Genomic DNA, 17,910 nt, shown 5'->3' on the forward strand with positions numbered 1-17,910 from the left:
CCTAAATTTCGGAGCTGATGAAAAATTGCAAATATGACATTTGTCCAGAGTCCAAGACAACACTGCTATTTCGATTCACCGATTTTCGACAAAGGCTTCTTTGTTATAAAGGGCTTTTGACAATAAACCCAAATGGGACCCAGAGGGCCGTTTCATAAAGCTGTTCGTAAGTTAAGAGCGACTTTAATAACGACTGGTGATCCTTTCTTGAGGTAAATGGTATATTCACTTATAAGAAAGGTTCACCAGTCGTTCTTAAACTCGCTCTTAACTTACGAACAGCTTTATGAAACGGCCAGACCTGCCAACCTCTGGGAATGAAAAAGTGTATTCTGTGATTAAAAAAAGTGTATTTCATAATAAAATGCGTGGCGCACTCGCTCATCGCGGCGCTCAAGCTGCATGCAAGCTAAAATACGCATTGCTCTTGCAGACAAAAAAAAACAAAACATTTAAACATGTGTATATCTCACCCTGGTTTTAACAAAATGATTGAAAAAAAAGTTACCTGAAATTACATTGATCTAATAACCATATTTGTGTAAGTTTTATGAAAAGAGACATATAGAGATCATTTTTCTCAATAAATTACGATTTTGTATTAAAAAAAATTACAAAAATGTATCTTTTAAAGAAAAAACGTACTGCCGTATTTTGGTTGCAAAAACAAACTAAATACGCCCAAAACGTACTGGTTGGCAGGTCTGAACGGCCCCCAGATCTGAAAACTTGTCAGGTGACAAAGGTTGATGAAACTTTCTCCTGGAAGATGCTCAAACCTACCTGGCGTGATGGGGAAGCTGAGAAGATTCCCAGTTTGTACGATGGGTATAGGAGAGATCATACAGCTCACGCATGTCAGCCATTGGTTGAAAGCTCGTAGAATCATCGTCTCATTCATGCTCTCCTTCTGAAATGGAGATTTAAACAATTTGCAAAATGAAATTAAAATTAATTCTCTATAATAAACTCTATCTGTCTTTGAATTTTATTCAACCATTCATAACTCTCCATAATATCTATTTCATAATCTCAGTATATGCAGATTCAATTTATTTCATTTTAATCTGAAAAACAGCTCATGTATGCGAAGGTTTTACTTAACCACGTTTAACTAAATTTGAAATTAAATTCCTCTGATAAAAATACAATGTAGATATACTGTATATGCTAATACCTTTCTGTATAAGCCAGTTCACAGTTAGCTCATGATCAACTATTCTCAAATTACAATTGTGAGTTTTCGTGAGGATAAGCACTGACATCTTCAAATGAAGATGCTTCGCAAGCTTTCCTGCCAAAGCAATCAAATACTAAGAACGAAAGGCATTGTATAGGTGACAAGAATAGTACATCAGGGGTAAAGTTTGGAAATATGTTTGTTTTATTGTCTGCTTTTGGCACATTTGACTATTGTTTAGGCTCCTGTCAAATGCGAGTGATAATAAAGTCTTTGTTACTCTTTAGCTTGGATGTGAATTTGAAAACCAGATTAACGGTTTATCTCAAATGACCTTTTACTGAACTGAAGTGGCTTCCTTGGGTATATATACCTATATTATTATTATTACTGCTTGTGTGCAGTTTACAACTGTGAACAAGCTTATGCAATTGCTTATTATTTCATGTTAAAGTTGGAGTACAAGTAGGATTGCCCATTTTTTCTCCATTTTCAAAGTTCATAATGATAGATAGGACTGATGAGAACTGTAAATGGTATTAACCCTATCCAGCCCTCAGGGTGATGTTTCATAAACCTGTCTCAAAGATACGCAAAACTTCATGAATGACCCAGTGCATGACTACAGTAAACACGACTGGAACATGCCCTTATGTGCAAAGTCAGTTACATAGCGATACAACAAGAAAGAATCACTAGTCGTTTGTAAAATCATGTGTAACTAATTAACAGCTTGATAAAACAGTCCTCAGATTGGATTGGATTCCAGGGCCCCCATCTTACAAAGAGTTATGATTGATCCAATCTACCTCGACTATATGGAGATCCCTGTCAAATTTTTTTTCTTCAGGAAATTTGCACAATGTTCTTTGTAAACAAAGATAAGCACACTGAATTTTCAAGAAAACCGTGAATGTATGAATATACATCATATTCTATAAAATATTTCGAACATGCATTTTAGATGTTGACCTGCTGGCTTCCCATAGTTGAGGTTGATCGGACTGATTGTAAGACAAGGCAAAGATCTTACCAATTCAAAGAGAGGGGCAAGGATCATGCTTTGGATGGGTGAGGGTGGACTGACGACCGGTTTGAGCTGGACACCAGCAGATAGCTCCAGTCCCATCTGCCTCCTGAGGATATCAGGGATCTGGATGTACCACTGGGTCGGTTTGTCCTGGAAGACTGTGGAGGAATATGGGTTGGCAGAGTCCTTCTTGCAGTGGGACTTCAGCTCATGGCAATGGACAATGATCCTGACGATGCAGGATGACTTGCCATCTCTCTTCTCTTCGGATTCACCGGCGCTGATCTCAGGTTCCTCGTTTACTTCCGAAGGGTTCCTTGTGTTGTTAGATGGTGCAAGATTGTTCTGCTCTTTCTTCGACTCCTGTAGGAGCTTTTGTTTCAGTTCCTCATTGCGTTCTTTGGGAGATGGCTGCTTGGTCATAGTGGCAAGGAAAGTGACATATTCTGAAGGAGGTGTGCTTCCTCCCTCTTCTGTGTTGGCTGCATATTGCCATAAGAATTCAGAGTCCCCTACTGAGCTCAAGTAAACAGTTGTAGGTTGCATGAGGTTCGACAAAGTGTCTGTTTCCCCTGGTAATGTGGGGTTATTGGATGACCCCACACTAAATGGCTCGCGAGGCTTGACCACATGAGAGTTCAAGGACATCTGTCTGGTGAATCTATTACTTGTCTTTCTGTGCGATCTCTCCAGGGAGGAGCAATCTTTCTTGCTATCTTCTGACGTCTCGCTGCTGGCACTAGTTGACCCTTCCCGTTGTCTCCTTGAAGTCTTCAGGTTTTTCTTGCGATTAAACATGGGTTGAACTCTTGCTACAATCCGAACATCCTTCCAGAACTCTGCTGCCATCTTTCTTCTGGCATCTTCCTCATTTGCACAGTCCCGTCGTACCCGGTTGATATCTGCTTCCCTGGACACGAAGGAGATCAACTTCCTCCAGATCTTGTAGGACCACGGTATAGCGCCCTCTATATCGACTGGGTCAACCTCCCAGGGCATGCTGGGATTGTTGGTCTCTCCTTCCGATTTCGAGACATGGCTTGTGTCATAGCTCCACACGTTGTGTTCAAACCCGCTCGAGAGAGTGCTCATGGAGTCAAAGTCGCTGATGTAACCCGACACTGAACTGTTCCCGCTGATCTCGGACGAGGAACTTCCTGAACCAGAATCGGAGCGGTTTTTGGTCTGTAATAGCCCTTGTCCTGGATGGATATCTTGTCTTGATGGAGTAGGTGGGTTTGACTGTGGAAGACGGTTCTTGGGGGTAATGATCATCTCCGTGTTCTGTTCCAAACGGACACATGGGGCTTCAGGTTCTGTTGACGCTGTAATGGATATTAATATAAAAAGACAAACCAGATATTAAGCAAAATTTCTACACAAAACTCATTCAATTATTATGTTCCAAGATTAAAAGGGTTCCCATATGTTTGCACTAGAAATAACAGTTGATTGAATAGTGGGTTCAGGGTACTTGAAAGTGATAAGAATCACTTGGCATGGGAACAAATCACTGTGCTATCAAACTTCTGTACTATATATATATGTGGAGGTGCCGTGGCTGAGTGGTCTTAAGGCGCCTGGCTATACATGGAAAGTCTGGGGTTCGATCCCCGGCTGCGGCAACTTTGCCCATGAGCAAGGCATTTAATCTACAATGCTCTTTTATCCTGCTTTCAAATAAATGGAATGCTATATGCATTATTGGTAACTAGGTGTGCACTTGTTAGAAAAAAATATATATACATGTATATTATGAATAACTTATCTTGCAGATAACACATATCTGAAAGTTGTTTAATTAATGTTCTTCTTCTTTACCCACTATTATTAAGAGGATTATATAATTTTCTTTAATGAAGTGTAATTAATAAAGTGCTAATATTAGAAAAAAAAATGAATTTGAGGTACCGTTCTACATACTTAGGCATTTTTCAAGCATAGCAAACTTTCCACTGACTTGGTTCCATATGAAAGAGAGCTTATGTATTGCAGTTATTTTAGTATTTATATCATATTGGATGACTCAGAATGGGATACAAGAAACAAGTTGGACACATGCACTATTCAAATCCTATGTTATTATTATTATCATCAATATTCCATTAGCTAACTAGTGTTGCATGAGTAGTAGATGAATGAAATATTGGAACAAAGATATCGAATATTCCTGGGATCTCATTCAATATATATTGTCATCTTTAATGATCTTTATAGATTAGACAATGCAATACAGAATGATATTGCACAGCAAGCGTTGAACATAAACCTATATGGGGAATTAGTCAGATGTTGACGCATCAGGCAATATGCTCTGATATTGCACAAAAAGAGCAGTCCAAATACACCTATTTAATACACCACTATAAAGAGCCTAATACAAATGTTACCAAGACCTGCTTTCTTACCTATTTTGATAAAGATACACATCTTATCTATCCAGACAGGGATCACTTGCCCTGTCCAAACGATCCGCACTTGATCCAAGAGGCGAGTCTCTATATAAGATGAATTCAATTCCTGGAGGGAGAAAAGAGAAGTACACACCACATTAAAATGTAGTTATGGTTAGAGTTAATAAGGAGTTTCCTTTGCTGGATTTGAGTGTAAACAGTGTTTCAGAATTAAACAAATTTTAAGGACAGATTGCACATAAAAGAATCCTGCCTGGCAACAGACCTACTGGGCATTAGCACTTTGGCATTTCTGACGTAATCAAGTGCACAAATATAATCAGAATTTCTACCTATCACCTTTGCTTTTGTTGAGAGACTTGGAAAATGTAGATTAACATCTTGGCAAAGGACAATGTGGGATGGGATCCGATCTTGGATCTCAAAGCCCAGAGGCTTGATCTGCTGAGCCATATCACCAATAGTATTAGGCATAGGAAGTGTTTCGTGAAGAATTTGTCAGTAATTTTCACTAACAAGTGTTATAAGCCACTGAAATCCTTATATATAATTGGCTAAGAATATAATATCAGCAGTTTTCATTGACAAGTGTCACAAGCAACTAAAATCCTTCCATTTGATTGACTGAGGGTGTTGCAAGAAAATGCAATAAAATGCAAATTTCAGTGGTAAATTTGAAAGTGACAGATCAACTAAAAACAATCAATTTATACATGTTGATATAAAGCAGACCAGCGATCAATTGTAAATTTGTAATTAATTGCAAGACTTATGATTGATTTTGGGACCTAAACTTGACTTCCAATCACTTGCAGGTTTCTTGCCACACTCCATTAGAATGAATTTCTCGTTGCAAATAACTGACAAGATGTTTTGTGAAACACTCCCTCTAAAGATATTTGCATGTATTTACTGGGGTAGAGTTTAGAATGATGGGGAAGAATAAATTACAATGGAATATGGCTCTTTACCAGTATTTCCCAGTCATCTACAGAAGCCGGCTCCACGGTTACTTTATAGCAAGACCATACAGATGTTACTTGCTTCATCAGGACCTAGATCAAAAGAAAAAACAAACAAACAATTAAATAAAGAAACAACTGTACAAAACCTAGACACTTGGCTTTTGTAACATAAAACACATCATTGAGGGTGCTAGTAAGAATTCCAAACAGCTGTGGAGTGTTCCAAAGATCCTTTGTGGGTGTTTCATAAAGATGTTTGTAAGTTACCAACGACTTCCTGCACGAGTGGTGATACCTTCTTGTGCTACATGAAAATGAATGAGACACAGATTTGTTATATTTGTAAGAGAAAAAACATGCATATTCATCCATTTACTTATTCTTTTTATCTAAGGAAGTTCATGGCATAATAAGAACATTCCAGAGTGTCTTAGTCAATCTTCGGTATGTAGGCATGATGCAGAGTAATGATAGGTATTTGTGTAATTCATGATGTTTCTTGGCAGACAATAGGGCCTGCTAGGCAGTGGAAAAGAATAATAGGATTAGCTATATTTTTTACGCTGTTAATTTCACTGAGGTCATTCAAGAGTCTTCCAGAACAGTATGATTGGACTGCTCTAGATAGAAGGAGAATGTTCTTTTTACAGACAATACTAGAAGCTGCCAGAATAGTGAAAATTCAAGCTGGCAGTTTAATCAAGGACATCATCATATCAGATCAGAACTCAGAGTTTCACGCCAGTCTTCATGTCAGAGCATTGTTCACTTTTATGTGAAATACAGCATTAACTTCCGTGGAAATATTTGCACACCATCAATGAACTGTTTGAAGTTATTTTGAGAAAGGAATTCTCATCTCTCGTCAAGATCATCAACCTGTTCTAGAGAACATACTTCAACCCATGGATTGCTGAAATTGACCTTATCATCATCAACTTCGTCTTCATGGACATTTCAACTCGTTACAGTGACTCTAATTATCCATTGCCTTTCATCATCACGTGCATTGTGGACTTTGATCAGGAATCGTTGCCAGCCAATTTGGACATTATACAGATTTTTTATTCAAATCATTTATACAATTCATTTATACAGGACATAACTTGGAAATACTCAGAACTGTCTCTTCAAGATATGTAAGAGAAATTTTTATTTTGTTAAGTATATGATCTATTTCCTGTTATAAAAAATGAATAAAATTTAGAGATTTGTTGAAGTATCCTAACAGATTATAGCACCCAAGAGGGTATCACCAATCGTTCATTAAGTCATTTATAACTTACAAACATCTTTATGAAACACCCAAAAAGGGATCTATGGAACACGCCCGAGGCAAGACATCTGGTGTTCGGACAAATTCAAAGGTAAACTTGCTACGGTTTAATTGTGATGATAACTGAATATATTTCTTTCATTTAACACTATATAAAACAAATACAAAAAATACAGTTTATCATTGAATAAAATATGTATACAGTAGGCCTATACATACATGTAATATAATATTGAGTATCATCGACTGAAAGGATGGGGGGATACATTTTAATGAAAATGAGGAAGCAATGTAAAGAGGAGAAATTGCAGTGCTGTCCCATTAACAAAAACAAAACAAAACACAAAAAAAAAAAAAAAAAAAAAAACAGATTGGGAAATCTTGATTTTTTTCCCCTTAGTACTGACCTCTTGCCCATGCCTCAGACCAAGTTTGTTTCCAAGAAGGCCATTTATCTGAATGGAAGCATTATTGTTACTGGCACCCAGTGAGGACCTGCTGATCTCACCAGACCAGCTCAGGTATCCTTTCCCACTGTCACCCCACTGAAGCTCAAAGACAGAAACCTGCAATGGGAAAAGGGAAAGAGAGATTGAAGGGGGAGGGGGGAGGATAATTAAAGGGGAATCCTGCCTTGGCCATACAATGTTGTGTTGGGAAGGAGAAAAATAAATCAAACAGAATGGCGAAAGTTTGAAAGAAATCGGACAAGCAATAAGAAAGTTATAGCTGCTTTAAAATTGAGATCACTAATATTATGTAGATTTCAAATTGGCAACTGGGTAAGTAAATTATGACAAGGGGCAAGGACAACTTTCCCATAGGCCATGTACTTTATTATCAGGGATTTGTGGTTTTCTCCTAAGTACCCATTCCCCTGGGGCAATAATCTAAATATAATCCAGGTAGTATATTGTTTTATGTACTCATGAAAGAAAAATATAATTTGAAATAAAACTTTTGGGAAAATGAAATTTTAGCCATAATATGTATTGGAGTACATGGAAGAGTAGTCTTTGCCTTTCATCACTATGCCATCCCATATGCGGCCAATTTGAAGTCTCCATGGGTATAGTGATTACCAATATTTACAATTTTAAAAAATTCATAACTTTCTTGTTGTTTGTCCGATATTGTTCAAACTTTCACCTATCAACTTGTCTGATTTTTCTTTTTCTTATGGAAACAAGTTTTTATTTGGGTTGGATTCCCCTTTAATAATAATAATTAACATTATTTGTATAGCGCTTATCACAAAACATGTCTCTAAGCGCTTAGAAAAAAATAGAAAGAGAAGGAATTTCAGCAAAAAACTAGAGCAATTGTATAGTTCACAGTAGACTGTAGACAGTTGAGGGGAAGGGAAAGGCTATTTAACAAAAAAAGTAGGTTTTTAACATGGATTTGAATTTCTCTGTTGAATCTCATAAAAGCTGTTGCAAGTTTTACAGGATGAGGGCTTAGATGACCAGACTCTTATGCATCAAATAACACACATAATTGTGAAGATGTGTACTTTGTAATATTGTCTGAAATCGATTTCAAACACTTCATGAATGAATGCTTGCAAAATTCCTGACTAAATAATACATCAATCAATAGATCTCAGTGATAAGATAATGGACATGTATCTCTTTATAGAACTATTCAACTTTCGATAAATCCTGAAAAGTCTGCATGGAATGGAACACTTTTATTTACCTCTTTTCTTCTGAACTCCTGGGCCCATGAATTTGGAAGGACTATGAAGCAGTTCTTGTTGGAGTTGAAATCAACAGTGGCTATCTTTGTCATTCCAAACATCTTGCTTATGACGTCATCGGTTGACCAAGACATGGGCTGGGTTTCAGGGTAGTGTCATCAATAGTTAGGTCTTGGGGGGAACCCTAGATAAAGGCTACCATTTCAGGATAACATGACGTTTCCATATAACCTGTGAAAAAAAAGAAGAGAGGGGGGAGAAGTGAAATTAAAACAATTATTTGACTGTCTCTTGCCAGCATGATTCTTGCTAAGGCCTATGCAGGGAAAAGGGGGGCTCAGGGTAATTTTGCACCAGAAAAGCTCAAAAGAGCCCTGGAAAAAAAAAAAGAGCCCCCGATATTCCGAATCACTGCAATATTCAATATTGAGGCTATCAATTGCGAAAAATAGCCCACGAAAATAGAATAAAAATTGCCTGGCCTATATGGTCACCATGTGCACATGGAGCGATGGATACTGCCACAGCATGCAAATTTAGAAGGGTAAGTGGCAGCAGCCTATCACATCCACATCCTGTTTGACTCAAGGCAACCTTGATGTTTCAGTTAACTTTATCTCTGTAGACCTGAACAAATTCAAGTTGGTAGATTTTTCCCCTGGTTTACTTTTTATATATTTTATTTTAAAGATACACTCCTAAATTAAACTAGCAAGAGAATTCCAAAACTCTAATAAGATCAATAATTTCTTCATTTACATTTTTGATAACCTTGTTTGTGGGCTAAGCCTCCGTTTGCTTAGGCCCAAAAACAAATTGAAACAAGCATCTGCATGCTAAGCCTTTGCTTCAGAAACACGGTGCAGATTCTGCACTTTTTATGGCAAATTTGTTTTTCTCAAAGGATTTTTGAAGTTGAAATTGTTGCTCTCCTGGAATGAGGGATAATAGGTTGACAAAATTATTTTTTAGTGTAATGGTGATTGAATGAGCTGGGCAGTATTCTGGGACCATTTTATCTCAAAATATTTCATTTTATCTTTTAAAAATGAAATCATATTCGGCAATACTTCCATACGTAACCCCCACAAAATTGAAAATAAAAATATGGAGAAGGTTCAGAATAATATATCTCGCCCTGAAATAGAACACATTTATTTATAAGGGTTAATCCATATCAAATCAACCAATTTTAGACAATTTGTCACCCGAACCGCTCCAATTTACTTTAAACTAGCACCAAATGTTCCCCCAAGTGTCTGACGGGAAATTCAAAAATATTTTGCCCTAAGGTCAAATGGTTACTAAGATACAGCCTCTCTTAGCAACCAATGCAGGGTACAACAACTGACTTAAACTGACTCTAAAAAAATTGCTATTTTTGACTGACTGATGCAGCAAAGTTTGATTAGTTACAGTGCTCATTTAAAAATTGGAAGAACTTTTTTGTCTAATAATGCAGAATATATCAGACCTGCCAACCTCTGGAAATGAAAAATTGTATTCTGTGATAAAATAAACTGTATTTTCCCCCAAAAAACTGTATTTCATAATAAAATGTGTGGCGCGCAGGCTCATCACGGCACTCAAGCTGCATGCCAGCTAAAATGCGCACTGCTCTTGTAGATGAAGAAAAAAAAACATCGAAACATGTGCATATCTCACCCTGGTTTTAACAAAATGATTTTTAAAAGAAGTTACCTGAGATTACATTAATCCAATAACCATATTTGTGAAAGTTTTATGAAATAGAGACATATATACGCCAAAAATGTACTGGTTGGCAGCTCTGGTATATCATGGCACAGATCTGACAACCCGTTATCGCACATGAGGCCACCAAAAATGGTGTTAAGCATCCAAGTCAACGTTTTCGGGTGCATGTTTGGAGGCTTATAAATTTAAAAATCATTTAGTTAAGAACCAAATATTATGTACATTTATAGACTACAACATGCTTAACAGAATCACAATCAGAGCATGAACTGAACAATACAGGAGCTCGTTCTTCCCATCTACTATTACTGAGTGGAATCACCTGAGTGACGCTGTCATCAACTCAACATCAACAAGCTCATTCAAGAAGGCCATTGACAGAACCTTCTCATCCTCACTCCGCCCTCTCTCACGCGATGCATTTATGCCCAGGAGGGCCCTGCATCGTATACATCCAGATCATAAAATATTGGCCTGACTGTGCTCGTCGTTTTCCGGTATTGTAGGGCCCCCTCAAAATCCATTCTGAAACAGGGTTGTTTGATTTAAATCATGTCGATTTAAATCATGATTTAAATCGCGATTTAAATCACTTGATTTTTTTTCAAAAAAATCACTGATTTAAATCAACTTTTATGAAAAAAATTAGTTTTCTCTATTTTCTCTTCTTCTTAACAGATACTTTCAATGTAATCATTTTCATTTCTGTTCCACATGCTTTAGAGATACTTTAAAAGAATGATACACCCTCATGGAGTCTGATTTAACACCACTGTTTTATTTTCAAATTGTAAAACAAGCAAAACTGATGAAAACAACAAGTTTCTAACGAAGTAATGATAAATAACTCTCTGTATGTACACCAAACTGTTAAATCTTCAATAAAATAATATATAAAATCTACAAAGGTGCTCAAAGTCCACAACTTGGATACTTTTACAAAACAGCTGAACTACTTGTATGTACCTCCTTCTTGTTACTATTAATACCCATTCTTTCAATTACTTAAGTTGCAAAACCCTTTGTTTATTAGCTATTACCAGCTGTTAGTTGGGAAGTCCCCCATGTGATAGTTCTAGGAAATATTCCTAGCTAAAATCCCCCATGTGATAATTCTAGGAAATATTCCCAGCTAGAATTCCCAAGGGCAGTATAGGAACCCGAACAGGCCTTTAATAATGTCAATTTTGTTGGAAATTCTCAAGTTCTTTGAGTACTTAATGCATTGGAGTAACACTTCGGATGTTTTGAACTGACTGATATAAAAATTTCAAGAGTTTAAATGTATACATAATACATTACTTGGGCTTCCATAGAATGTCCCTCTCTATAATGCAAATAAAAAAAAAAAAAAAAAAAAAAAATTACCTGTATATAAGTGGATTATTGTGTCAAATAGTACAATACACAATGTTCAAAAGACTACTTGACCACTATTATTGGTGTAAAACAGTTTAAATATAGTTTTAAACTTGTTAAGTGTGACCATTATTTTTCGTTGGAAAAAAATAAAAAAAATCTGATTTAAATCATAAAAATCCGATTTAAATAAAAAAAATCCGATTTTTTTTATTTAAAAAAAAAAATAAAAAAAATCAACAACCCTGTTTTGAAATGACACTATTGAAAGTGGATGTAAACGCTCAATAAGGAACATTTTATTGATTTGTTATGATTTTTAGCTGTATTTTCCAGGTCATTTTCATGAAGACAATCTATTAATAATCATAGATCCTTAAAGTGCTCATTAAAGACTACTAATACTGCAAATATCAATATGATCAGGCCTTCTCTCTCTGAGAAAATCTATTTTGAAACGTGTAAGAAAGTTTACATGTGTAAATATCATGAATATGCAATTACATGTACTTATGACGCGTAAAGCTCTTTTGACTTTATCAAATATTCAAGGTCAGGTGATATGGTTAGGACTTCTAATATTAATTATTATTGCTTAAAAATAGATCACAAATGGAACACGATTTGCAATTATTAGCTTAAAGTCGCCTTAAATATTGAAATGACACACCATGGCAAGCCATTAGCCATTAAAACTAAGTAAAAGTCAATTTAAACATACGGCTGTACGGTACATAACCGTACATTGTACACGTACATGTACTTTAACACCGCATGGCGCATGATTTTGGAAAAATTACTAATTTATTGTTTTTCTGTGAATTTCAACTGAATTTTCAAGGTCATTTCCCACAATATTGTTAACCCCCTATACAATGTAAATGGCGGCTGAACAATCACGAGCCGTCTGTGTAGAAAAAATTAAAATAAAAATGTTAAAAACTCCTCGAAACAGACGGCTGCCAGCTGTCTAGTATGCGCTAGTTAAAACACCATTTTAGACAATAGCTCTTTAACATCTTGACTAATTCCTTGATGCGATATTGACATGGGACAAAAGATGACAGTAGATCTTCAAATTAAACTTTAACAGTTCCTATTTTTTTATAACCACAAAATGGATACGTGGGACTACAGTAGACTCTTCTTCACTGAGTCATTAACATTAATTTTTATGTCGACAATCAACATGATCATTTCTACACCATTCACACGATCAAATAAATATCTCAATAAAATATGATACAGATAGAAGAAACAGAAAAATATAAAGGTGCTGAAATTCAAGAATAATGAGGTAATTAGCTCTTACATATCGGCGAAGGTGAATTTCAGGAAACACTAGTTTCTCAGCTAAATCTGCCTTTCTCTTTTTTGGGGATCGATCGCTGGATAGCAGGGTCAACGACCTTTTTATCGAGCTGGTGTAATTTCTTAGACCCATCGGCATGCTACAACGTCCTCTTCATGCGTTGGCCTTCTTCCGAGATATGTTGATATGCAGTCTATTTTACATGCGCGATCGCCGCCGGTGCAGTGCGGATGTGATATAAAGAATCGACATTTGACATTACATGTCTTCCCAGAGTTCCGTACGTGAAGCCATATTGCAATACACACTAATGAAGTGACGAAACTTGGAAGTGAAAACAAAGTAGAATTCGCTCAACTTTTGTCTCAAAATTGTTATTCTGAATGTGATGCATGCCTCTCTCAAGCAAAGAAAAGATTGCCTCATGCAAGACCACCCTGGAGGCGAACACGCGAAAGCGTAGAGCGTCTGATAACAATCACCTCCACACGAAGAGAGCCAGGGAAGATCTCGGCACCGGCGAACACAGGCAGTCGTCGGAGGGCAAAAACATGGGTGAAGCGACGCCCAAAAGAGCGAACTTTTCTGCATTAAATCCGTCTAATAACGGGTTCAATAGCAGGTCATCACCTCTTGTGAATAACAAACCAGGGACCTCGAAAAAGCTTGTTATAAAGAATTTTAAAGGTAGGCCCAAGTCTTAGGAGGAGGCCAGAAATCAAAGAATGACTAGGGCCTAGGCCCTAGGCCTAGTTCATTTTTAGTTGAGGTTATTTTTTTGGGTCATCAACGTTAGACAATGTCAATGAATGAAATTGACAATTTCACCAGCACCATTTCACAATCAGAAACACATTTTTAATTGAGAAACCGGTCATGTTGGTAATTATTAACAAGTTAGTGAATTTTATTTAGCATTTTAGCAATACTTAGATTTAGAAGTTAGATTAAGTCTTACTCTTCTTAGTCTTCGGGGAATAATTTTCCTGTCCTGCCTGTAGTGGTATCGTACCGCAATTTCCTCCACATTCAGTAGAGGCGCTGGTCAGAAAATTGGGATCGTCCCCGTTTACAGGGACTGTCTCAGTTTATAAGGATTTCTCCACACAAGAAATCTAGGAAAGTTCATTCACCTGTTGAGTGCCGACACCAATCAAGAGTGCTAGTCAATGTAAACATATCGGGTTTCATAACAAGATTATTGGAAGACGGCAAGTCGTAATAAATAAACGGTGAACTGGGGGGAATTGAGGTCACTGAATCTATTTTTAGCACTCTCGATTCCCCTAATTGCTGCCTTTGTCCCGTAGGGAGAAGTGAAGAAAAAACGTCCCCATAAACAAGGACAGTCTCAATTTATCAAGACATAATTTGTCTTGGTTTATAAGGATATCCTTGTTTTCTGGGACAATCCCAATTTTTGGACCAGCGCCTCTACTGACATTTTTGAAAGACTATGGCTATGCATAAGTTGGCCAAATCGTGGTTTCGGGAACCACTTGTCGATTTGTATACGCGCACTTGTGTACAAGAATGGAGGTGGAAATAGGGAACCCTGCGACTGCGTATGACTGAATAAAGCGCTGCTGTAAGAAGTGAACGGTGGTTCCCAATATCATGGTAAAACTAATTCCCATAAAGTCTTTTGTAAAGCATATTTTTAATTTTAGTAGGACTGTACATTACTTAGTTGAGAGCTTTTCTCTAACAACCAAAAATGCTATTCAAATTTGTAAAGCAAAATTATTCCCTGGTCTTACTTTAGAGATAGATTAATACAAGTTTGTAACCTTCGGCTTTCAAAATAGAATTGGATTTTCATTTTGCCATTTGGAAATGAACAAAAGAAATAGGAATCTGCCTCTGAAGTCTGGTAAGTTAGTCTGAAGCTGAACGATGGTGGTGATGCTGGGGGGACCATTATGACCATCTGTTCAAATATGAATATTCAAATTGTCATAAATCTCATTTGTGAACAAAGTGTGTAGCATAACTAAGCTAAACATGTACAAATGATGAACTACGGCATTTGAATATTCATGATATTTGAACAGATTGTCTTACTCTTTCATAGTTGATATTATTCTAAAGATCTGATATTACCACTGGCAGATCTAGGGGGGGGGGGCACATCCGACGTGTGCTCCGCTTTTGAGAACCGTAATCAAAATTTTTGTGTAATATGCCTTTTTACACAAGTGTGACCCCCCCTTTTGAAAGACAACATATTTCTAATTGGAATATGTCACTCGTACACAAGTGGGGACCTTTTCTTTTTTGCTTGTCATCATTTTATCAGGAAAATGTGCTCCCCCCTTTTGGAAATCCTGGACATTACTGTACTACCATGTTTTGATATTTTACTTTTAGCTGCTGGATTTATTATGCAAAAGTAATTGTATTTCCTGTGCATTGTTATTTATGTCATGTAGTAGAGTCTATGTTTATACTATTTTAGGAAAATACAAAATTGAAGTTAATAGAATTCCAAGCAACCTAAACTGCAAACAGTTTTTTTTATTAAAGGAGAATGAAACCCTTGAAACCAGCTGAATCCATATCAAAGAGAAAAATCAAAGAAACATATTGTTGAAAGTTTGAGGAAGATTGAATGAATGATAAGAAAGTTATGAGCATTTGAATATTGAGATCACTAATGCCATGTAGATCCTCCCATTGGCAATGCGATCAAGATCTGTGATGTCACACACGTACAACTCCCTCATTACTTTAATACTTATTTCACTTATATTCTCACTTTTATAGAGTCTATCACAAGGTCAGGTGAGGTGTTCTCTTTAATATGAGAGGACAAGTACAGAGGTTTCACAACATTATATCATTGATGAATCGTTTGTCATATGATTAGAATGAGCAAAAAAAAATGTTTTGGGGTATATTTTCAGTGTCCAAAAGGGGAGAGTTGTTCATTTGTGACATCATAGATCTTGGTCGCATTGCCAATGGGAGGATCTCCATAGCATTAGTGATCTCGACATTCAAACGCTCATAACTCTTCTATTGCTAGTCCTATTTTACTCAAACTTTTGTTGATCTTATTCTTTGATTTTTCTGCTTTCACAAAAGCTTACTTGCTCCAAGAGTTTCATTCTCCTTTAATTGCAGCCTCTAGATGTAGAAAACTAGGAATCATTCATCATAGTTTCGAAAAATATACATGTACATGTACCATATTTCCTGGTAATTAAACACACCTTTTTCCAGTTTTATTATCTTGAAAATTTGGATGCAGTTTAACCAATGAAACAAATGAAGTTTCACCAGTAAACTGACAAAGATTCTGTACTGTAAAAAGTGAAACAATCAAGAACTATATAGAATATTTAATGTGATTATTTGGTGGTTACTAAAAATAGAGAATTTTGTTTGCGAAGTTTTGTTTGAAAAATCTTCTTTGTAAAGGTTGTTTTATATCATTAATTTGATTAATATCAATTTACAAATGTTTTCCAAAAATAAACCTGGTTGTTTTTTGATGAAAACTTGTTTTTTTACAGGTAAAAATGCATGGAAAATGCTCTACAATATGCCTGTAATCGTAATCGGTTATAAAAAGGGCAATAAATAATGTCCTTTATTCTTCATTTATATTCCTCCTTTTTCTCTCAATGTAGAAAAAAAAACTTTTTCCCTTTTTTATACTATGATTTTGATATTCAAAAATGCCATTTCATGGTCTCTTTTTCTATAAAAAAAACACCCTGGTTGTTTTGTGATGAAAACTTGATTTTTTTACAGCTAAAATGCATGGAAAATGCTCTACAATATGCATAGAACTGTAATTGATCGTAATTGGTTATAAAAAAGGCAATAAATAATGTCCTTTATTCTTCGTTTATTTTCCTCTTTCTCTCAAAATGTTTTTTTAAATACCTTTTTCCTTTGTATAATATAATTTTTTTTCATGGTCTTTATTCTTCTTTTTTCTTTGATAAATAAAGTTGAAGAATGAAGTAACCATTTTTCAAAATATAAAAATTAGTAATATATCTTCTGATCTTTTAACGATCATTGGCTGACCTTAAATGCTATAAAATCTTGACTGCCACTTTTTGTTTCATCTGAACGAAGTCCAGTAGAGACCTACTAATCACTTTTCCTGTTGGTCCGTTTAGTCTGTTGGTCATTTAGTCCATTGGTCTGTTAAAAATGCTAAAGTTTGTGTTCAATTTGCTCTCATTTCATTATTTTTGCATCAATTATTTTCATACTTGGTACATATAATCCTTGGTAGTACCTCATGTGACTTAATGAGAATGATCTTGTCAACGGTCATCTAGGGGTCAAAAGGTCTAATGATATGAGGTCATGTTCATCCTTATTTTTGAAGTTTTTGTTCAATTTGGTCTCAATTCTTTATTTCTGCATCAAATATGTTCATATTTGGTACATATGATCCTTGGGTAATAACACGCGTGTCTATGAGGACGATGGGGTCAGAGGTCATCTAGGGGTCAAAAGGTCAACTTGCTCTCATTTCGTTATTTCTTCATCAATTGTGTTCACACTTGGTACAAATGATCCTTGGGTAATACCACTAGTGTTGATGAGGATGATGAGGTCAAAGGTCATATATATATATATAAAATGCAAGAGTATGCACCAGAACCATTTGGGGTTTAAAATTGAAAAAAATGTTCTTACTGTGGGAGGGGGACATCCCCATGCCACACCCTCCACCCGCTCTGACGCTACGCTCCCTCGTACAGTTGCAAGCTTTTTAGGATTTTCTTTGTTGAAATGTTGGGAGGTCTGTAGGGGGATGGGTTCTGAACTTCTGATGAAACATGAAAGTGGTTATCTTGAACAAACATGACTTTGAGGATTCCAAATTCTTTTCTTTTCGAGCTGCTTGTCCATTGTGCTATAATAATTCGTAGAGCTATTCAAAATGGACATGAATATGTTGAGATGAATTTGATGGAAAAACCATAG

General features: G+C 36.2%; 2 protein-coding genes across 3 annotated transcripts in view; one reads left to right on the top strand and one right to left on the bottom strand.

The window, feature by feature from the left end:
* LOC129278626 (peroxisomal ATPase PEX1-like) overlaps positions 1-13,496 on the bottom strand; it is a 32,733-nt gene extending 19,237 nt beyond the window's left edge. The window contains exons 1-7 of one of the 2 annotated variants that reach the window (XM_064111716.1): positions 12,955-13,496; positions 8,567-8,798; positions 7,273-7,431; positions 5,596-5,679; positions 4,619-4,730; positions 2,214-3,535; positions 784-910 (exon numbers count right to left, since the gene is read on the bottom strand). In XM_064111716.1, coding sequence (XP_063967786.1) covers positions 784-910; positions 2,214-3,535; positions 4,619-4,730; positions 5,596-5,679; positions 7,273-7,431; positions 8,567-8,701 — 1,939 coding nt within the window. In that variant the 5' untranslated portion in view covers positions 8,702-8,798; positions 12,955-13,496. The remainder of the gene's footprint in view (positions 1-783; positions 911-2,213; positions 3,536-4,618; positions 4,731-5,595; positions 5,680-7,272; positions 7,432-8,566; positions 8,799-12,954) is intronic. The other variant, XM_064111717.1, reaches the window with a different exon arrangement.
* The window catches only part of LOC129278865 (cullin-4A-like), a 31,804-nt gene continuing 27,010 nt past the window's right edge, over positions 13,117-17,910 (top strand). Inside the window, exon 1 of the mRNA XM_064111718.1 lies at positions 13,117-13,641. Within this exon, the coding sequence (XP_063967788.1) occupies positions 13,347-13,641 (295 nt within the window). The 5' untranslated portion in view covers positions 13,117-13,346. The remainder of the gene's footprint in view (positions 13,642-17,910) is intronic.

Source organism: Lytechinus pictus, chromosome 16 (genome assembly GCF_037042905.1).
Source record: "Lytechinus pictus isolate F3 Inbred chromosome 16, Lp3.0, whole genome shotgun sequence".
In the NCBI taxonomy this organism is placed as follows: domain Eukaryota; kingdom Metazoa; phylum Echinodermata; class Echinoidea; order Temnopleuroida; family Toxopneustidae; genus Lytechinus; species Lytechinus pictus.